General features: G+C 41.5%; 1 protein-coding gene across 7 annotated transcripts in view; it reads left to right on the top strand.

Annotated features, from left to right (window-relative positions):
• LOC102231881 (C-Jun-amino-terminal kinase-interacting protein 4-like) overlaps nucleotides 1-10,730 on the top strand; it is a 43,078-nt gene extending 32,348 nt beyond the window's left edge. For 4 of the 7 annotated variants that reach the window (XM_023340712.1, XM_023340710.1, XM_023340708.1 and 1 more), the window contains 16 exons: nucleotides 76-255; nucleotides 1,634-1,763; nucleotides 1,874-1,963; nucleotides 2,908-3,069; nucleotides 3,519-3,690; nucleotides 3,807-3,998; nucleotides 4,083-4,239; nucleotides 4,885-5,013; nucleotides 5,103-5,183; nucleotides 5,266-5,333; nucleotides 5,738-5,886; nucleotides 5,977-6,148; nucleotides 6,231-6,344; nucleotides 6,996-7,175; nucleotides 7,822-7,953; nucleotides 8,032-10,730. In XM_023340712.1, coding sequence (XP_023196480.1) covers nucleotides 76-255; nucleotides 1,634-1,763; nucleotides 1,874-1,963; nucleotides 2,908-3,069; nucleotides 3,519-3,690; nucleotides 3,807-3,998; nucleotides 4,083-4,239; nucleotides 4,885-5,013; nucleotides 5,103-5,183; nucleotides 5,266-5,333; nucleotides 5,738-5,886; nucleotides 5,977-6,148; nucleotides 6,231-6,344; nucleotides 6,996-7,175; nucleotides 7,822-7,953; nucleotides 8,032-8,150 — 2,227 coding nt within the window. In that variant the 3' untranslated portion in view covers nucleotides 8,151-10,730. Of the gene's footprint in view, nucleotides 1-73; nucleotides 256-1,633; nucleotides 1,764-1,873; nucleotides 1,964-2,907; nucleotides 3,070-3,518; nucleotides 3,691-3,806; nucleotides 3,999-4,082; nucleotides 4,240-4,884; nucleotides 5,014-5,102; nucleotides 5,184-5,265; nucleotides 5,334-5,737; nucleotides 5,887-5,976; nucleotides 6,149-6,230; nucleotides 6,345-6,995; nucleotides 7,176-7,821; nucleotides 7,954-8,031 lie in introns of all 7 variants that reach the window. The other 3 variants (XM_023340711.1, XM_023340709.1, XM_023340714.1) reach the window with 3 other exon arrangements.
• The last annotated feature ends 11,925 nt before the right edge of the window (nucleotides 10,731-22,655 follow it).

Raw genomic sequence — 22,655 nt, 5'->3', positions numbered from 1 at the left:
TCCTCCCCTCCTCCTCCTCTCTCTCTCTCTCTTTCCTTTTCTCCCTTCCCCACTTCCCCGCCCTTACACCTCCAGTTTCAGCCGTCTGTTTAGCTCGTCGGGCGGAGCGGGGAAGAAGCCGGCGGGGGAGGCGCCGGTCAACGTCAAGTACAACGCGCCCACCTCGCAGATTCAGCCGTCCGTCAAGAAGAAGAGCAGCGCCCTGCAGCAGCTGCCCAGCGACAAGAGCAAAGCGTTTGACTTCCTCAATGAGGAGTAAGTCGGTACAAGAACACAGAGAGGTCGTCTTCACAACGCAAAAACGCAAAACCTTACTAAGTTGTTTTTTTTTCTCTAGTTTCTAGTGCGAATATCTTGGTGCACTTGAAATAATTCAAAACCACAAATAACTTTTCAGCAAGAAACAGGAGCTTGTTTAAGTCAATAATTCCTTAATATTGATGAAAAAGTACTACTTATAAGTGAAATGACGTCATAGCTAGTACCTTTTAATCAATATTAAGGAATTATTGACTTAAAACAAGATGTTGTCTTAATTCAAGTGCACTAAGATGTCTGCACTAGAAATTAGACAATTTTGTGTTTTTGCAGGCCACAGGGTTAGGTTAGCCGCAGCAAGTTTAAATAAACACACAAAAAAAAACACAATTTGGAGAATTACGTGGGGTTTCAAGCAGAGCATCTGTATTTGTTTATTTAATTCTTTAGTTTTTCCATGGTTTTTCTTTGAGATGTTTCAAAGATACTGGGTCTTGATAACGAGCCTGTTCTGGACCTGAGAGCGAACGAAACACTTTCTAATGTAAGACACTCGAGAATTTCTCATAGCCTACCCATTTTTCTTAAAAATGTTTTTTGTTTAAATGTTTTAGGAAGGTATTACATATATTTCTATATTTTTTTTTACATTTTTTTAATGATAGCCTTGTAGCCTAGGGAATTTACAATTTAATCAGTAAAACTCCTGAGCTTCGTTGTTGTTTTTGCATTGCTTTGGCGTGGAGAACTTTTGATACCTTTGTCTTTTGTTGTTTTTTTTTTTTTTTGTGGTGCTTCTAAATGAAAAAAACCCAAAAGTAGTAAAACATTTCTTTTTTGGGGGGAAAACGTGACATTTTTTCCATAAGATTTGATTTAAATATGATCTCCATTACACCCCTACACTTTAATTTTGCATGTTTTTATATCCAAATTGTAAATAAAAACCACATGTATCCAGTAGGTGTAGTAAGCCTGCTTTTGGAAATACTAGGATATTTGCTGAAACATTTTCAGATTTTTTTTGGAAGGCTACATACAGAAACAAAAGCGTATATTTGGACATTTAGGTTTTTTTTGAAAATAATCTGAAACGTGGCTGGAAAAACAACTCTTTTGGCCGCTACTCCAAAAGAAAATACCGAAGCAGAACCAAAAAAAGTGTTTATCTTTCCTAGTATACATGTTGAGGTTTTAAGCTTCACAAACTCAGGCCAAAATGTAGAACTTCATTAAAGGAGAACCAACAATATTTACACCGGGGATCATAGTTTTTCTAGAAGCATATAATTTTTTTCTTTACATTAGATTAAACTCTCTTTGGTCTTCTGTGGAAAAGCCGAGTTGTGAGTGCGCTGTTGTTCTGCCCTTACAGTCCGCCACCTGAGAGTTCGGTGTCACGGCGAGAGCAGAAGAGAGCTCAGTACAAACAGGTCAAAGCTCACGTCCAGAAGGAGGACGGCAGAGTGCAGGCCTACGGCTGGAGCCTGCCCAAGAAATACAAAGTAATCAGACGGCTACTAAAACATTTCAGACGCATCCGTTCTGGATTCTCACTGAACCGTTAGGTGATTTTATTCATCCTGAACGCAAGCTTGTTTGTTTGACCTTTCAGGCTAATGGAGGTCAGGCAGACGGCAAGATGAAGAATCTGCCTGTTCCCGTCTTCCTCAGGCCGCTGGATGAGAAAGATCCCACTATGAAGGTGTCTGCTGCTGCTTACAGTGCTGTCCACAAGCATTCAGAGCTTCATTTCTTACCCCATGGATAGAAGAGCTGAAACGATTAATCGGATTAATTGTGATTAATCGATTTTGGAAATAATTGTCAAGCAGTTTAGGGACAGATTAATCGTTAACTGGAATATACCGACTCAGAAAAGGCTGGAAAATAATCCCCCGTCATTTCAGAGCATTAATTAAGATGAAACTGTACAAAACATAAATGCATTTTGCATTTAAGATTTAAAAAAAAAAAAAATCTGTCTGTAAATATATTTTAACCAAAACACCTCAAGTGGCAGTTTTAGCTTCACCCGGTTCATATTTACTGAATGAATGCTGCAATGAAATGTTTATTTTCATATTTATAAAAGGAATATAAATATTTATTTGCATCTAATATTGCATTAAAAAGGCTTAATTGAGTAAATGAAAAATCTGTAAAATGTGCCATTTTTTTAAAATCCAATTTATTGTCAGAATAATTGATTAATTAGTTAGTTGGAAAATGTACTAATCTCATTAAAAACAAAACAATCGTATACAGTAGAAAAAATATACAAATCCATACAATGAAAAACGGCAGAAAAAAAAACATTTTATATTTGCCCCTTTTATCCCAAAATGTAAAAAAATGGGGATCTATAAAAAAACAAAACAAAAACAACATGAACTCAAAAACAACTTGTATGGATTCACATTATTTTATTTAATATTTCTCCATTATTAAGAACTATATATGCACATATTCTCTTAAATATGTACATTGATCTGGCATTTTTAGTAGTCCGTTGCTAAAATAATGCGGATAGTGTTTGTTGCACTCTTTTTCTCTCTCTCTTTTACTTTTAAGAAAGACGCGTGGTACGGATGCAACATTATTAATGGACTGTTTGTTGTGTTTGACCTCTCCGTGTCCGTACTCCAGCTGTGGTGTGCTGCAGGTGTCAACCTGTCTGGAGGGAAAACCAGAGACGGAGGCTCAATCGTGGGAGCCAGCGTGTTTTACAGCGACGTGTCCGGCGCGGAAAGTCCCAGAAAGAAGAGAGGCTCGCAGAGCAGCATCGATGAACTGGATCAGGAACTGAAGGTGCGCCACTTCCCCGGTTTAAAAGTAACAAACAATACAAGGATGCGTAGGAGAATGGTATGAAAAAAGTTCAAATTCAGCATGAGTTTACACTGCAACAACACAAAATCTTCCCCTTTTCGGTATGGTTTCTGGTTGAAATGTCATGGTACCCTTAAAATAAGATAAAAGTGACTTACAAGTGACTTTTCAGCCAGACATGAGAGCTTGTTTTAAGTCAATAGTTTCTTAATTTTGATGAAAAAGTACTTGTTCCACTGGCAGATTTTCACTTATAACAAGACATTTTTCTGCCATTAGTACTGGACAAAAAGTTTATTGTAAGTTAGTTTTGTCTTATTTCAAGTGTACCAAGATGTTTGCTCTAAGTAACTAGGAAGTTTGTAGATATTTGGAAAGATTTAGTGTTTTTACTGTGTATTTTGTTTTTCTCTGTGTTTTCTTTGCAGGAGCAGCAGAAAGAGTTGCGGCACCAGGACGAGTTTTCCTCTCTGGTGTGGATCTCCACCAGCACCCAGTCCAATTCGAACGTCGTCGTCGTCGACGCCAACCAGCCCGGGAACATCCTGGAGAGCTTCTTCGTTTGCAACTCGCACGTCTTCTGCATCTCTAGTGTACCCGGTCAGTGATTTAAGAGAAAAAAGAAGAAAAGAAAAAAAACAACAGTGCGTCCGAGACTTCCTTTCAATGGAGTGGAGCTCACTTTGATCGAACTACTACTTCCTCTTACCGTCAAGGTGCAAGAGAGACCGACTATCTAGCCGGAGAGGAAGTGTCCTCAGGCACTGACGCAGGCCCAGTGGGAGACGGCGGCTTGTCGACGGCCAACGGCGGCTCAGAGGGCGGCGACAGCATCCTCGGAGGCATCACAGTGGTGGGCTGTGACGGCGAGGGAGCGACGGCTGTTCCTCAGACAGCAGACAGTTCAGGTAAAGCGCAAGAAACCAGCCGGAGCAGTCAGGATCACATATCGTCTTCGCACAGCCCATCAGACCCACCGACTCTCACCACAGACTCCAGACCAGCAGAAGAGGCCATGGAGGCCATGGAGACCAGCGCAGGGCCTGTTGACCACAGCGAGAGCCTGAGAGGCATCTACACCGAACACGTCTTCACAGATCCACTGGGAGCGCAGCAGACCAGGGAGACGCCAGCTAACTATTCTCAGAGGTAAACGGCGACATGCAGAAAATACTGGCTGCGCTCAGATTTCCATTAACTCGCATAAATCTAAGAATCTAATGTTCCCGATCTCTGAAGTCCATTTATTTACATGCAAAATCAATTCATTCAGGTGAGAGTAGCAATAGTTCATAAGGTTTTTCAAGCAAAAGTAAAATGAACAGTGCAATAAAATGTCATATAAGTAACTTTTTTTCCCCCCAAAAGAAAAAGAAAGAGTCAGTAACCGGTATTACTCACCTCTGGACATCGATCGTAACAAAATTAGCAGCTTATTCTTGTTAACAAGCTTAACAAAATACATTGACACGAATTAATTAATTGTAACTTGACAAACATTATCTGCATCCAACAGCTTTTCTCAACTTACTTGTTTTGTTCAGGAAAAAACTGTGAAAATTTATTTGCCTTTTTCTGGTTTGCTGCCTTGATTCCAACACTCTGCACTGCGGGAAATCTCCATAGTATGATATAACATTTTAGTGATTTTGAATCTTTAAAAACCTTTTAAAACCTTCGTATACCTTGAAGCGGGTAACGATAGTCAAATCATGCTACTCCAATGTGGACACATTGCATGTCCTCTGTTGTTAACTGTGGTCCTTTGTGTTTCTGGTTGTCTCTGGTGAGCAGAGAGAGCGATCTGCTGAAAGACGGAGTGAGTTCAAACCCCGACGCAGAGGAGCAGGACCTGATGATAGAAGAAGCTCAGAAAATGAGCAGCGTTCTGCCCACCATGTGGCTGGGGGCCCAGAATGGATGGTAAGTTTGTGTTTCACTTACCGCTCTCCACCTGAGAACGTATTTGAGTGAAATACGGTTTTGCTAACGAATTTCACCGTTGGTCCTAGCGTGTACGTCCACTCGTCTGTTGCTCACTGGAAGAAGTGTCTCCACTCTATAAAGCTGAAGAAGCCCGTGATCGGCATAGTGTAAGTTTATTAAAAACAAGCAGCTCTTGTAGGTTTTTTTTTTTCCTCCTATTGTGTTGATTTAATGTCATGTCCTCCTCAGACACGTGAAGGGACGGGTCCTGGTTAGCCTGTCGGATAGCACGTTAGCCATTTTCCACAGAGGAACGGGTGAGACCAATACTCCTTAGTGTTGAACATTGACCATGTAATTGCGCAATTTGACATTTCAAAACCGAATTCCCTTAATGGAAACACGGCAATTTTGAAAAAACTTGTTTTTCGATTAAAAAAGATTTGGCGCTAGGATGAGATTTTTCAACCGTAGCGTCGACAGGAAGTAGGTAGGAAGTAGGATGATGGCGAGGCATGTTTTTTTAATGACTTATCGCGTGAACAAGCTTTTTCTTATGTGATTTTAATAGCGTTCTTATTTAATGGAAGCACTGCAATTGGAAAATTGTGGTAGTTTTTTTTTTACATTAGCTGAACATCGACAAAGTTTTGCGCACATTTGCATTGGAAACGCAGACAGTGTCCGTTTTTGAGGAAGCGTTTTGACTTTCCGTCGCCAGATGGACAGTGGGACCTGACCAACTACCATCTGCTGGACCTGGGGAAGCAGCACCACTCCATCCGCTGCATGACCGTGGTGCATGACCGTGTGTGGTGCGGCTACCGGAACAAGATCCATGTGGTGCATCCCAGAGCCATGAAGGTTGAGGTGAAGGAAAACGTTTAGCCAGCTCGGCGATCCGATCCCAAACGGCCTGTAAGATCAGCGCGTTGGCTCACGTTTCCGTTTTTCTCGCAGAAAACCTTCGACGCCCACCCTCGTAAGGACAGCCAGGTCCGTCAGCTGGCCTGGCACGGGGACGGGATCTGGGTGTCCATCAAGCTGGACTCCACTCTCAGACTGTTCCACGCACGCACACACCAGCACCTGCAGGACATCGACATCGAACCCTACGTCAGCAAGATGCTCGGTCAGAACGAGGTCGCAGTCGGCTGTACAAACTGGAGTTGGGTTTCAGGGTAAAACAGAGCGAGTGTCTTACTGTCCCGCAGGTACGGGCAAGCTGGGCTTCTCGTTTGTGAGGATCACGGCTTTAATGGTTTCATGTAGCCGCTTGTGGATTGGGACTGGAAATGGAGTCATCATCTCTGTTCCCGTTACGGAGAGTAAGTTCATGAACTAAAGCCTTCAACTTAACAGCTGTTAAGGGAATACAAGCTGAAACCTTGAATTGTGCCTTTTATGTTCTTGAGTCCACCGACTCACTGCTTTTGGTTATGATCCGTTAATCTAAATGCAGTTGGAAGCTCTGCTGAAGACATTTAGTGTTTAAAGTTAACCATGAACATCCTCTTAAAAGGGACCTATTATGCAAAATTCACATTTTGCACCTTTGTGTACTTCCATTTGAGTTTCTACTGCTTCTAAAAACAGCTGAATCACTTAAAGAAAAGAAAAGAAAACACCACTACCCAGCCAGTTTCTGACAATAAGTTAAAGTTTTTTGGTGTCTGGAAAACGAACCTCAAGAATCTTTTGAATGTAACGTCACAAATCAGCAAGCACTGCCCCTCACCTACCAACCCCAACTATTTAAAGTGACAAGAGGCCCTAAAACAACTCATTCGGAAAGAAGCTCAAATTAGGCAGAACTGACTAAAATCTCATTATCTGAGAATGATGGTGTGAAAAAGAATCCGATGAACGTGTTTTGTATTGGCCATAAGCATATCCTAACCTTTTCAAGAAAGTATAGTAGGTCATCTTTGAAGCTTTGTGATTTCTACGTCTCCTCTACATTTTTGCTGTTCTGTTAGCAGCCAACAATGTAGCCAAGTCATCAGGTAACAATCCTGGAGGCGTGGTTCGCGTCTACGGAGACGACAGCGGGGACAAGGTGACGGCCGGGACCGTCGTTCCCTACTGCTCCATGGCTCACGCTCAGCTCAGTTTCCATGGTCACAGGAACGCGGTCCAGTTCTTCGCCGCAGTTCCAGGTAATTCAGCAGGAGTTCCGGTTTGCAGGCGGTCCTACGGATCCTGGAAACGAGCGTACCCGCTGTGATTAAGACTTTCTTACGATTTTTATCTCAAGATCATGTCAAGAAATAAAGAAAACGTTTGAGAGAAAACAGTGAATCTTGGACATAAATAGGACTTTTTTTTTTTTTTTTTGGATGCCCAGTTTTATTGTTTGCTATCCCCATGACGATGCAGGGACAATCTGTAGCTGCAACGCTTTTAGTCTTTTATGGAGGTTTGAAGCAGCTGACAGTCACTGCCTTGATTTGTGAGTTGAAACAAATATTTTCCCATTATTTCATTTATTCAAAATAATGATCTAATCAAATCTAACAAAATCTTGGAATCCCATTGGGTTCTTATTTTTAACTTTTACTACGTCAGCTAACGATTAAAGAAACTCATCCTAAGAAAACAGACTCACGATACCAGAGACTAAATGTTATTGAGTTGACCAAACGATGAAATTGCAATAATAACTTATTTAAAGAAAACACCGGGGTTACAATTTATTAATTTTTTTATATAAGGGGAATATTGACAACGTTTTGCACACTTTTGTAAAAGAAACGCAGCTATTGAAGGTTTTTATTTACTTTTGTTTGTTTGTTTTGCTGCCAGGTCACGCAGATCCGTCGGCATCCAGCGGAGGAGAGTCAGCGGGAGACAAGTCCGCCGATGTCTCCGCTCAGGAAGGAAGCAGGTCCATGTTGGTGATGAGTGGAGGAGAAGGCTACATCGACTTCAGAATGGGTGAGTCTCTGTGCCGCAGCGGAAACAAGAGGTGCAGTCAGCGACACCGGGGGTGAACACGTTCCCGTCTCTCCGCAGGCGATGAGGACGGGGAGGCAGACGAGCTAGACGACCCCGCCTTAAAACTGCAGCCCTTCCTCGCGAAAGCCGAGCGCAGCCACCTCATCGTCTGGCAGGTCATGGTCGGCGAAGACTGAACTCAGCATCACTGAAACCCTGATTTGCCCCCTTTTTTAAAATTTATTTTAAGACCACAGAAACAGAGGAGAAAGCACAAGATTAATCAGCACTTATTTCTTTATTTTGCTCCCTCGGTCTCGAACAATGGAAGCAAAACAAGCAAAAACTGCTCTGCGAGCATTTTTTTTCTGTTAACCTTGAACGCATGGAACTGCTTTGTCCTTTTTTTTCTTCTATGTCATGAATTTCAAGCATTACATCTTATCGCCTCGCGGACTTAAATTTTATTTGCGGTAAGGCGGATGTTTGCCGGCTTTCCGGTTGAATCCCTTCACCTGCGCTGACCCGGGGCGCTGCTGATGTTCCGTCAGCTGGTCAGAGGGAGGAAAACAGCTTCCTGTTTGTCCTCTGACGAATGTAAGACGTAGCGAGCGACGTGGGAGTCAATCATGGCGGGATCGTTTTTCTCTATCAAATTTCGGTTCTGTTTTTTTACGTGGAGAGCTTCTTTGAAAGCCAATAGGTGGCTTGTATTTCAATTGTGTTTGGCTCTAATACTCATATTCATCCCATGTGCAGAGGCTTAACGGGAATGTTTTTCATCGTGTATTTCAAATGGCCCGGTTTGTTCCTCAAATATCACCACAGGTCCCTATTCATTTAACAAAAAAAACACACACAACAGTGTTTATGAAGCATAAAACGCTACTCTCAGTTGCTTTTCTTTTGCCCACAATACAGATGTGGGTTGTTGCTGTGTGGATTTAATAAAATGACATGATGTATTCTGTCGGTATTACAAGTGGGAGCGGGTGAGTCACTATCAGATTCTGTCCGGAAAATTATACATCTGGATCCAAACAGATGTCCTCATAAAAGAACCAACACATTTTAACCGGTTTATTTTGTAGTAGTTTCCAAACCCTGGGGATCCTAGTGGTGAACATACACGTATTTTATCACGATGGCTAAGAGCATACTAGGTTTAGCTGTTTTATAGGAAGCGCGTTAGGAGAATTGTCAGGTGTGTATAGTCCTTGAAAATGACATTAAACTTTCCCTAAAGTGCCTCCAACAGGCCAAAGATTTTATTTTCACTGTAGGTCTCAATGAGTGACATTCCCCATTTTTCAGATAAAAGTACAAAAAAACTTAAACATAAATTTGAGCTTAGGCTCCATTTCTGCCTAGGACTGTCGAGTTGGTTCTCAGCTTCAGTTCTACATGGAGTCATACCATTAGCATTGACACTGTATTTATACCACTTATATATATTTTCCAGGCTTTCCGCTGAGGATTGGCCGCTCTACTGAAGTTGGGAAGACACACAATAACACTAGAGGTAATAAGAAGGTGTCATTGTTTGCAGATGACATACTGACATCATGTTCTCTGGTCTAATCACAAACCCATGCTGTTGTCTCCAATCTTTCTGAATACCACAGCTTTACCGCCATGACAACATGTGATGCTTTTCCTTTATTTCATAGATCTGACTTGTGTTGAACGTGTCGCATCACTTTGTCTGTTTTCTGCTCCCAGCACACACCTTTAAGAGTTGCCTTAGACATCAGAGTTTGAACAGTCTGTGACAGAGTTCTTCTATTTTTCTCTAAAGAATTTTGTTCGCTACCAAAGACTGCTAGCTAGCTACGACGTCACGCTGTAATAAAGTCTCCCCAAGCTTTCACAGCAGCATGTTTGGAACAGGAAGCCAGGTTTTGGGGGGGTTTTCTAACAGAAATCCAAGTGTGCTGATATATTCAGATAGAGATATATAAATATATTTTTTAACTTTTCCTATTTGTAAATGGAAATATTTTCGAGGCGTGCGAGTCGTGAAAGTGGATGCGCCCCTGGATGCTCGTTCTGTTCCCAGATGAGGAACCGAACTCTAACCAGCGCTGATCTGCTTGCTTTCAACCAAACCTGTTAATTAATTCAAATGTCTTTTTTTTTTGTTTTTATCAGATTTTTATTTCTTCTTTGAGTGTGGCTAAAAGGTTTTATTCGGTGAATTTCAGCCTCCTTCTGTCCTCTGTGAACACTGCACTCATGCTTTTTGTTTTTTTGTTGTGTATTTCTTTATGCAACTGTGTGTATTTGCGTCTTCTCTCCACGAGAGAAGATTTATATATATCTATACATAAATATTTCAATTTCGCCATTTCAGTATTTATTTTTGATGAACCTTTGCGATTGAGAATGTATCTTTGTACATTGAATATATATGATTATATATGTATGAAACTTAAAAGATGGTTTGGATTTTATTGAGTTGTAACCTGAGGATTTCTTCAGCTATGCACCATGTCTCTGAGGAGAGACATGGAGGTAAATTAGGGGTCTGAAAACTGCACACACCTGCTCTGTTCTTTTGCAATCAGTTGTCCTGTAAATTTGAACTTCTACTCAACGACGGGTCAGTCGCCTCCTTTCGCAGATTCCTCCCATATATTTGTCATCACTGTAGGTAACTCTGACAGGAGCGCAGTTTTTTCCGAATCTGCAGTAAATGCATCATTTTAAGCCCTTGCAGCATCTCTAGCGTTACCTATTTTTAACAATTAATTAAAGCAACTTTTGTGGGCAACATCTTTGGTTTGCATCTTGTCATTTTTTTGTCAAGTGTTTTTTTTGTGTGTGTGTGTTAATGCGCATGCCATGTATGGGCTGGCAAACTTAAGCCCCGGGCCCCGAAGCTGATTTTGCCCCATGTGGAAGAGATTTTATTTATTTATATTTAGTAATTTAATTACAACACTGCGCTTTTATTTTACACTAATATATCTTTAATCATGTAGAAATCAATCTACAAGGGCTAAAAGAAAAATAACGTGCTCTTGGGTTCCCCCTGGTGGCCGCGGTAGGTAATGTTTCACCGTTGATTTGAGCTGCCGTTCAATGTGTATTCAAACCTCCAAAGCACCGGTGGAAGATAAGCAAGCAAACAAAGTAGCAAAAAACAACTTATTCTTCAGAGAGAGAGGAAAAGAGGAATAGAAAAAAAGCCAAGATAAAGGTATGTTTGCATGTCTCTTTGTAGAAGAGACAAGAAAATTAGCTAAAAGAAAATTAGCGTGATAGCTACTTTGTAGCATAAATGTGTCGACAGCCAAACATTTATGCTAGCGTCCTTGTATTTGTGTGAAACTGGGTTTGAGTTCATTCTCGAGTTTGGCCCTGTATATTTATGAGGTGGTTTTGTTTTGGCTTCTTAATGTTTGATAACAAAAGTTTTAACTTCTCAATGTTTGACATTGTCTAGCAAACTGGTTTTTTTTTACGTCAGGCTACAATAGCAGGTTCAGTTCCAACGCTATCAATGACATCAGCAGTGATGTCATAACTCTATGATATCACAAAGGAATCTCTCTCTTGACTGTAGCTCACAGACAGTGTTTTCTCAGACCTGTTCCACAGTTCTATCGCGACAGATCACTCTTCAGAGCACTTTTGAAATTAATCAAAACGAGCGGAATATCGATTCCAGATACTACGAGCCTTTCAGAGAAGCAAGGATTTACCAGAATATAGATATGAATCAACAACAGAATACTTGTGAACATGAAGCTTTTCCAGCTGAGCTTTCATGGATCGAAATGATGGCGCAAAACATCCAAGTCGACTACGACGAAATCCTTGTTTTTGAAGACGACAGCGAGCCGGAAGATGAATTATCGGAGATCCAGGGGGAACCAAGTCCTTCCGGCGACTTTGAGAGTCCAAGATCATTGGAAGTCGAGCAGAAAACAACTCCTTCTGCTGGCTTCCAGATCACCCCCTTAGTGGAAGACGTAGAACAGTCTAGCCAACACGTCATCAATCTCACAAAGCAGGTAGATGATCTTAAAGAAGAACTGCAGAATAAGATTTTTGAACTCGATCAGGAAAGAGACAGAAGGATTGCATGTCAGGCTGAAGTGAAATCACAGCAGGAGGAGATTCAAAAGCTGCAAAAAATGTTGGAAAAAGAACGTCATCTGCAAGTGAAACGTGAAGGTGAATCAAAGGTTTCTTGCTCTTCCAAAACTACAACAGACAAGAGTATTCTTCAACAGCTGGATTACTTCAAGAGGGAGGCAGAAAAATATGCATCTCGCAATAAAGGTCTGATAGAAGTAATGATTGAAGAATACAGAGTGAGACTTAAATATGAGGAGCAGCTCAAAAGTCACACTGAGCAAGCTTCGAAAATCAAAGAACAGGAGGGAACAGTGAAATCATTGCAGGGTCAGGTTGCAGACCTGAAGATAAAGTTGAAACTTGCTCTGGGAAACAACCATCCGAGAGTCTCCACCCAACCAGAGGTCCCCCTCCAAAAAGATGGCTCCCTGCAAACAAAGGAGACCAAGGAAATACAGACCTCCAGTCAATCAGGGAGGTCTGAGGAAAGGCAGACCTCCAATCACCCAGGGAGGTCCGAGGAAAGGCAGACCTCAATTCAACCAGGGAGGTCCGAGGAAAGGCAGACCTCAATTCAACCAGGGAGGTCCGAGGAAAGGCAGACCTCCAATCACCCAGGGAGGTCCGAGGAAAGGCAGACCTCCAATCACCCAGGGAGGTCCGAGGAAAGGCAGACCTCCAATCACCCAGGGAGGTCCGAGGAAAGGCAGACCTCCAATCACCCAGGGAGGTCCGAGGAAAGGCAGACCTCCAATCACCCAAGGAGGTCCGAGGAAAGGCAGACCTCAATTCAACCAGGGAGGTCCGAGGAAAGGCAGACCTCCAATCAAGCAGGGAGGTCAGAGGAAAGATGGACCTCCAGTCAACCAGGGAGGTCCGAGGAAAGATGGACCTCCAATCAAGCACGGAGGTCCGAGGAACGATGGACCTCCAATCACCCAAGGAGGTCCGAGGAAAGATGGACCTCCAATCACCCAGGGAGGTCCGATGACAGATGGACCTCCAATCACCCAGGGAGGTCGGAGGAAAGATGGACCTCCAGTCAACCAGGGAGGTCCGAGGAAAGATGGACCTCCAGTCAACCAGGGAGGTCCGAGGAACGATGGACCTCCAGTCAACCAGGGAGGTCCGAGGAACGATGGACCTCCAATCAACCAGGGAGGCCCGAGGAACGATGGACCTCCAGTCAACCAGGGAGGTCCGAGGAACGATGGACCTCCAGTCAACCAGGGAGGTCCGAGGAACGATGGACCTCCAATCAACCAGGGAGGTCCATGCGACCAACCTCCACTGGTTGCATAGAGGGGCTTCGTGTTGGCGTTGGCCTGAAGGCCAGTCTAAGCCCAGCTCGGCCTTTACGCCGACCCACACCCAGGTGGTACTAACATAGATAACTATCCAAACCCAGGTTTTGCCAACACTGGACATTATGAAAATTCAATGTTTTACACAAATTTAGGAAATCAAATCAGACACAGGCAAATAATATTCCTAACTCCAAAGTCAATGGAGAAAACACAAGATCAATTTCAGAGTTAAAAAACACCAAAATAAACATTATTAAAACTTTCCTATATATAAAAACTGCAGCAGGTAGAATTTCTAAAAAATTAATTGGTCTCTTTAAATTGTCCTAAGGTGTGAATGTGTGTGCGCAAGGATAAGTGTGTTAGATGATGGATGGATGAATATTTGTTAAAAGTATCTGACAGTAAAACATAAAACTAAGAATCTGTGAAAATTCCTCTGACTCTGCTGCTGTCCAGAAACAACCAATCAGAACCAAAAGACAAACATTTGGTTCTGATTGGTTTCTAATGCGTTGAATGTGTCTCAGCACATTCAACACATTAGACTACTAATGTACTGCAGCTATGCAATTGGCAGAAATACAACCTAACATTATGTCATCATTATTTATAGAATGATTTAGAAAACAAATGCTATACAGGTTTGTCAAAACTATTTTGACCCATATTAGAACTTTGCATTGATTTCCCTTCATCTTAGTAGCTGCGGTTTTGCCTAACCTTAACATTAATTAAAACTTAATTCACATCTTACCTCTAAACGTTACCTCTGACTCAAAGCAATGAGTCCATCATATTAGGACCAGGCCTTGGTCCTAATATGATGGAACTAATATGACACTGGACATATAATGGTGCGTTCACACCAAACATGATTTGAGAGTCAGGCGCATCTGGTTTACATTCAATGTCTATGTGGAGGCGCGTTGAGGGCCGATGTGGCGCGTTTGGAGCGTTTGGCACATCAAGCGAGTCCATGGCGTCCAACACTCCACATAGACTTTGAATGTAAACCAGACTCGCCTGACGTGCAAAACGAGTTTGATGTGAATGCGTCATTAGAATATTCAGTTCCATTGGTAACAATGACATCCGCAGTGATGTCATCACTCTATGATATCACAAAGGAATCTCTCTCTTGGCTGTAGCTCACAGACAGCGTTTTCTCAGACCTGTTCCACAGTTCTATCGCGACAGATCACTCTTCAGAGCACTTTCGAAATTAATCGAAACGAGCGGAATATCGATTCCAGATACTACGAGCCTTTCAGAGAAGCAAGAATTTACCAGAATATAGATATGAATCAACAACAGAATACTTGTGAACATGAAGCTTTTCCAGCTGAGCTTTCATGGATCGAAATGATGGCGCAAAACATCCAAGTCGACTACGACGAAATCCTTGTTTTTGACGACGACAGCGAGCCGGAAGATGAATCATCGGAGATCCAGGGTGAACCAAGTCCTTCCGGCGACTTTGAGAGTCCAAGATCATTGGAAGTCGAGCAGAAAACAACTCCTTCTGCTGGCTTCCAGATCACCCCCTTAGTGGAAGACGTAGAACAGTCTAGCCAACACGTCATTAATCTCACAAAGCAGGTAGACGATCTTAAAGAAGAACTGCAGAGTAAGATTTTTGAACTCCATGAGGAAAGAGACCGAAGGATTGTGTGTCAGGCTGAAGTGAAATCACAGCAGGAGGAGATTCAAAAGCTGCAAAAAATGTTGGAAAGAGAACGTCATCTGCAAGTGAAACGTGAAGGTGAATCAAAGGTTTCTTGCTCTTCCAAAACTACAACAGACAAGAGTATTCTTCAACAGCTGGATTACTTCAAGAGGGAGGCAGAAAAATATGCATCTCGCAATAAAGGTCTGATAGAAGTAATGATTGAAGAATACAGAGTGAGACTTAAATATGAGGAGCAGCTCAAAAGTCACACTGAGCAAGCTTCGAAAATCAAAGAACAGGAGGGAACAGTGAAATCATTGCAGGGTCAGGTTGCAGACCTGAAGATAAAGTTGAAACTTGCTCTGGAAAACAACCATCCGAGAGTCTCCACCCAACCAGAGGTCCCCCTCCAAAAAGATGGCTCCCTGCAAACAAAGGAGACCAAGGAAATACAGACCTCCAATCAACCAGGGAGGTCCGAGGAAAGGCAGACCTCCAATCAACCAGGGAGGTTCGAAGAAAGGCAGACCTCCATTCAACCAGGGAGGTCTGAGGAAAGGCAAACCTCCAATCAAGCAGGGAGGTCAGAGGAAAGATGGACCTCCAGTCACCCAGGGAGGTCCGAGGAAAGATGGACCTCCAATCAAGCAGGGAGGTCCGAGGAAAGATGGACCTCCAATCAAGCAGGGAGGTCCGAGGAAAGATGGACCTCCAATCAAGCAGGGAGGTCCGAGGAAAGATGGACTTCCAGTCACCCAGGGAGGTCCGAGGGAAGATGGACCTCCAATCAACCAGGGAGGTCCGAAGAACGGCAGACCTCCAGGCAACCAGGGAGGTCCGAGGAACGATGGACCTCCAATCAACCAGGGAGGTCCATGCAACCAATCTCCACTGGTTGCATAGAGGGGCTTCGTGTTGGCGTTGGCCTGAAGGCCAGTCTAAGCCCAGCTCGGCCTTTACGCCGACCCACACCCAGGTGGTACTAACATAGATAACTATCCAAACCCAGGTTTTGCCAACACTGGGCATTATGAAAATTCAATGTTTTACACAAATTTAGGAAATCAAAACAGACACAGGCAAATAATATTCCTAACTCCAAAGTCAATGGACAAAACACAAGATCAATTTCAGAGTTAAAAACACCAAAATAAACATTATTAAAACTTTCCTATATATAAAAACTGCAGCAGGTAGAATTTCTAAAAAATTAATTGGTCTCTCTAAATTGTCCTAAGGTGTGAATGTGTGTGCGCAAGGATAAGTGTGTTAGATGATGGATGGATGAATATTTGTTAAAAGTATCTGACAGTAAAATATAAAACTAAGAATCTGTGAAAATTCCTCTGACTCTGCTGCTGTCCAGAAACAACCAATCAGAACCAAAAGACAAACATTTGGTTCTGATTGGTTTCTAATGCGTTGAATGTGTCCAAGCACATTCAACACATTAGACTACTAATGTACTGCAGCTATGCAATTGGCAGAAATACAACCTAACATTATATCATCATTATTTATAGAATGATTTAGAAAACAAAATGCTATACAGGTTTGTCAAAACTATTTTGACCCATATTAGAACTCTGCATTCATTTCCCTTCATTTTAGTTGCTGCGGTTTTCCCTAACCTTGACATTAACTAAAACTTAATTCACATCTTACCTCTAAATGTTACCCCTGACTCAAAGCAATGAGTCCATCATGTTAGGACCAGGCTTTGGTCCTAATATGATGGAACTAATATGACACTGGACATATAATGGTGCGTTCACACCAAACATGATTTGAGAGTCAGGCGCATCTGGTTTACATTCAAAGTCTATGTGGAGGCGCGTTGAGGGCCGATGCGGCTCGTTTCAAGCGCCATTTGAACCGTTTGACGCATCGAGCGCGTCCAACATTGCACATAGACTTTGAATGTAAACGACTCGCCTGACGCTCAAAACGTGTTTGGTGTGAACGCGTCATTAGAATGTTCAGTTCCATTGGTAACAGTGACATCAGCAGTGATGTCATCACTCTTTGATGCATCAAATGAATCTCTCTCTGTGTTTTCAGACCTGTTCCTGTTTCAGACTTATAAGTTATGAATCTTCTACGGGAGCATTGTTAAAATTATTTGAAGTCACAGAATCAGCCCAGTACAGGTTCGCATTCTCAGGTGAGAGACTCACCTGGTATAAAGTTAATTTTTAGGTACTGGAATTACACCGAAGATAAATTAGTTTAATCAAAGCACGTCATGATTATGCGTTCATGTACTCCGTCTTAAGTCAAGAGCATACTAGTTTTTTTTAACTTTTCCACTAGATGATATGCCTGTAGGATATAACATAAACAACATTATTCAGAGGTGCTATAAACTCGCACAGAGTTTATAGCAGCTGTGCGAATTATCTAATCGTCTGTTGATTTGCAGCAATCCACATTAGTAGCAGATATAGAGGGCCCCAAAATGAAATTTTGCTTAGTGCGAAGTCTTTTGCAATCTTTAAAATATTGCCATGGAGGTTTGGGCCAGCAGCCCTGATGCCGACATATCCAGAAAACCTATTAAAGATTGTTGTAGTAGCATGACAAGACATGGGAAACGATTAAGGCTGTAAACACTTTTGCACAACACTAGTATAGTGCGAGGAGTTGGCAGATAATCGGGTAAATTGGGGGGAAGGCAGTAAATCCACAGAATGTGAGGCATCGCGTGGCGCAGTGGATAGAGTAGGCAGGCGGTCGTCCCAAGTTTGCCTCTGGTCCTCAGTTCTTTTGCCGCATGTCTTTCCCGTAGCCCCCCTTCCTGTCAGATTACTGTCAAAATAAAGGACACTAATGCTGGAAAAGCCTTAAAAACAAATACAACAAAAATATATTTTTTTAATTACTCAATGTGAAATATGAGTAGTTCATTCAGTTTTTTTACACTACACATGCATTAACCAGGATGCAGATGCCTTTATTTCAAAGTGAAGTGAAATTGAAGTCTAATTTCTATTTTCTTTTTTTTAAGCACAAACTTGTTGAATGAAGCCCAGTACATTCCTGAACTGAGGAAGCATGCAGTTCTCTCTCTCAACACCAGATGGCAGCCTCGGTCCGGAGTTGTCCTGGTTTATTTGTGACTTTATTAGAAGGACAAAGGCACCCCTCCCCTGGTTGTGATTGGTCCAGCACTGTTCTATTCAGGGCCTCAGTGACACAGGGCTCCTGCTTAGCAGGGTGAGGCTTTAATCTCACCCTAACATCTGTCTTCGTGGACCACAGAAGCTGCTGGGGTCGGACATTAAGTTGCCCATCTACAGCTGTTTCCTTTAGTGTTATTAATCAGTGCTTGGGTTTGATTTCGATGTCCATAGTAACTTTTGTCAAGCTGTTTCATATAAGAGAAAAGCTTGTCCAGCAGGAAGGAAGTCCCTGTCTCTGAAAGTGATAATGTTGACAGACGGGACAGAAAAGAGCTTCTAAACCTAACAGGACTTAAAGAGAGCTGACAGTTTGTTCCCACGTGGCTTACTACGCAGTAATCCTGTTATGTCAGTAATCCTGACTTAACTTTGACGATTCACAACAAATTTCTGCACACTTGCGTCCGGCGTTTATGCATTTCAGCTTATAAAGTTGCAAAAGCCTCTGGAACATGAGCCTTAGTTGACCCCAATGCCAAGTTAGCCAACAGACAACTGGAAGACTGTGGGATCGGGTTGCACCATGAACTGTACAGCTCATCTTTAACGCTGTAGGCTGCGCTGAGTGATTTGAACAGCTTTGGATCATAGAAGACTCTTAGCAATTTGTAGACCGTCAGTTCTGCAGCTAAACACGTCCAATGTGTTTATTTCTTTCCTGCGCTCTGGTATAATTTTTGAACTTAGCACGTAGCAAGTTAGTGTTCTACAACCGGAATGGGAGTGGAAGTTGTAGAAATATTATGTTTCCATATGGTTTTCTATCTGATGACACAGATGCTTCTCTTGGAGTTGAATTTTTAGCTCTGGCAAAATCAAAAACACCCCAGAGTCAAAATCCAATTACAGCAAGTCTTTTGAGTTATGTAGCCACCATTTTTTGCACATGTGGAAATGTTGTCTTGTTGTTCTTTGCGAGATAATTCAAGATCAGTCAGACTGGATGGAGAGCCTTCGCATTTTGCCATAGATTCAGATGAGTTTAGCTCTCGACTTTGATTGTGCCATTCTAGCACTAGTTTTATGCTTAGTGTTGTCCTGCTGGCAGGTGATCATCAGTGGGAAGTCTTTTGCTGCCTCTAAAATTTCCTAAGTTCAAAATACTTGCAAGCCACAAAAATGCATTTTTTTGTTGTTTCTATTTTTTTAAAAAACCAAAAATAAATGTATCATGATTTTTTTTTTTCATTGTTTGAACCTACTTAACACAAACAAAAGATGCAATACTTAAATTAAACTGGTAAAGGGGCCAGAATTATATTTTTTAAATATTCCACATCAGGATTTATTTATTTTTTACCATTGCCTTATTAAAAGGAAGTTCAGTTTAGTTGTTTTATATTTTGTTGGTCTACAAAAATGTTTCAGATCATTCTCAGCAGTAGAAATGAAAGCATGTCACTCTTTCGCTGAAAATGCTTGCTGTTACTTTGCCAACTGTATCGACTGCATGCAGCCAGATCTGCTTTTCAGTAAAGATCATGGTACTTTGAAATGAAAATGAACACAAGATGTCAGAATATTAGACAAACACTTTGTAACACCTAACATTTAAAGATTTAAGACTTATTTGGGAACGTTTTGTCCTAAAATATATTTTAAAAATGTCCGCCACTGGTGCTGACACAACAACCAAGTGTGACCAGTTTACATTTGCCGTTAGATTTATTGTAGATACGCCAATATTTAGCAGTAGTGGCATTACAGAAGGAGGCCATTTCATTAATAAATGGATGAATAATGAACCATTTTTAAGCTACTAAGTTCCATTCTCTCACTTTCCTCCTCCTGCTTAAAACTTTGATTCTCTTTAGGACCAAACTGCCTGAACCTAATAAAGTCCAATCAGTCACACGCATCTCTCACTCACTGAATCCCCCCCCCCTTTTTTTTTTAACAACGCACGTCCAGCTATGCCTCTGTATTGACAATAAAGGTCAAAGCCGTTTTCCTGCCAGCCCTTGTAACACGAGGGCTTGTCAGCTTGCATTACCTAACAGAACCAGTTTACAGTCTTAGCAGTTATGCAAGCTAGCCAGATGGAGGCTGCGGGCTCATGAGTGCATGCTAGCCACGTCCCTCCGCAGGCCATGACCTCCGAGACCTCTCGTGCTAACCGCTGCCCTTGATGCTGTGGGTCAAGCAACCTGCTAATACCGCCGCACATGTCTGTTTATAGCAACACAGATAAACCGAGAGGTAAAAAAAATGCTGCTACAGCACGCTACAAAATGATAATTTAAAGTTCTTTGTGTCGTTTCCAGGCGGTTACAATGGATTTTTTGTGGTTTGTTCTGTTTTTTGTTTATTTTTTTTGCACCGCTCTGTTTAGTTATACTCTATTTAGTCTGTCACTATTCCCTTATATGATCCCCAGGCATGAAAAGAAAGGGGAAAAAAACAGCATATATTTTTCCTCTCCTGCTTATGGTTTGGGTCTGTCAGATTGTTTAAAAGCGAATCGACATCGCCCCCCACCAGGTTCACACACTCTGGTTCTTTTCGTCGTGACGCTTTAATCGGCTTTGTCGGCACCACGTTCACCGAGCCCGCACATCTCAAACACATTCAATGCACTGGAAAAAATAAAATAACATGAAATAAGCGTGTCCTGATTAGAAGCGCTCATCTTTTTCACTCCATCCAGGAGCCTGAGGCAAATAGGAAGAAGAAGAAAATCTCCCGAACGTTTTTCTGTTTCATTCAGGCAGCTGGGAAACTGCGGATCCGTGACGACGTGAAAAATAAAATTAGGGGTGGTGAAAATCCATTGCCTTAGTTTAAGAAACAATATGCAGTGATTGGCTCAAGATCTTTGTGATATTGAAACGCCGTGGTATTAGTTGCCAGAGGGAACGCTGACGACATGGTGTTTGTCCTGATAACGGTCTTATAATGGCTCTCAGAACTTGGCACCCTGTATCCAAGACTCTTGCTTTGAAGTAGAAAGGAATGCAATTCTTGACCTACGTTGACAGAGTCAAAACACAGAAATCTGTGTTTTATGCGTAACAGATCTCTTTCTTCTGACTTGTCATCTGCTCATCAGAGCGAAGCTAAAGCTAAGCTAATTCAGTTTTCCATAAAGTCTCCCATTCAGAACTGTAGCTTAGAACTAAACCAATATTCTCAAAAACTTAGTTTTAGATTAATCAACTTTTACTCTTTATTTGAAAATCCAAATAGGACTGCTAAAAACCCTCTCATTCCATAATTATAATATAATTAAATGATCATAACAACAGTAGTAGTTTTATGCCATAATATTAAAAAATGTGAGCCTTTAAGAATGTCCTCACATTGTTAAAGGCTAAAATTCATGTATTTAGTATAAAAAGCTTAAAATTGATTACATTAATTAAAAAAAAAAGCAGGTTGGCCTTGAATATGTTAATCACAGGTCTTGAATTTAGTTTTTACAGGACTATTTAATCTATGTTTTGATTTTTTTTTCTCTTTCTGTCAGGCGAAACTTTGAGTCGCACTCGGACATCTTCACTTCGTTCTGTGACTCCAGACGGTTGAGGCTGCCGCTAACTAGCCGCTGATATAACCCTTGCTAGCTAGTCAGCTAGCTTTCTGAATCTATCATAGGTAAGTGCAAATTTATCACCAGTTGGCTGGACGACGTTCGTTCATTCTATTCATAATGGCCTTAAAAAGTCTATGACTTCTTGTGAAGGTGTTGAGAGTCAATAATTATAGAACTGTATCAGACAGATCTGAAAAGTTTCAGTTTGAGGTGTTGAAAACAGTAGTCCGCTTAGCTTTTAGCCTTCCAAACAATCTGACAATTTCAACGCCTTCCAATGAAATTGATACATCTTTTTACTACTTGTAAGAAAGGAAACTCTATAATGACTCCTCAGGAGCCTAACTTCAAAACTTCAAATCTACAGCATCTCTTTGTTATGTTGCTACATCTTAAGTCAGGGATTTAAAGCCGTTGCTACTGAAAAAACAGGTTACACTGAATATTTTTGTTGGACAAAGGAACGTCTTGTTCCACAACAAGCGGGACCAGATTAGACCCATCCTATTTGACATTTTTATGCGTAACACATATTTCTTAGTTCTGTATTTTTATTAATGGGGTCATAATAAGGTATTTGCACGTAGAAATCGCAGGAATGAGACTAAGAATTTAACACAACTTAAAATAAAGCTGTAACATTAACAAAATGTGGAAAAAGTGAATGCAATCTAGATGTTTTGCCAGCTAGATTGAATATGGTCAATGTAGCTAGCAGGGCTTCTTCAAAGGTCTCAAAATTAGCTTTGACTATTTCTAAGAGTAGATTCCTGAAATAATATCTATTCTTTTTTTAAATCTCAAAAGTGAGTTGCAAGCTTGTAATAGATTTGGGTTTTTCATTATAGTCTAGTTTTAGCTCGTTGTGACTGTCTAATTCAGTTCGTTTTAATTGTGCTTACTAATTTTTATTATTAGTTAAA

Source organism: Xiphophorus maculatus, chromosome 10 (genome assembly GCF_002775205.1).
Source record: "Xiphophorus maculatus strain JP 163 A chromosome 10, X_maculatus-5.0-male, whole genome shotgun sequence".
In the NCBI taxonomy this organism is placed as follows: Eukaryota; Metazoa; Chordata; class Actinopteri; order Cyprinodontiformes; family Poeciliidae; genus Xiphophorus; species Xiphophorus maculatus.
Note: the sequence above shows the minus strand (reverse complement) of the source record. Positions and strands in the feature narration are given on the sequence as shown.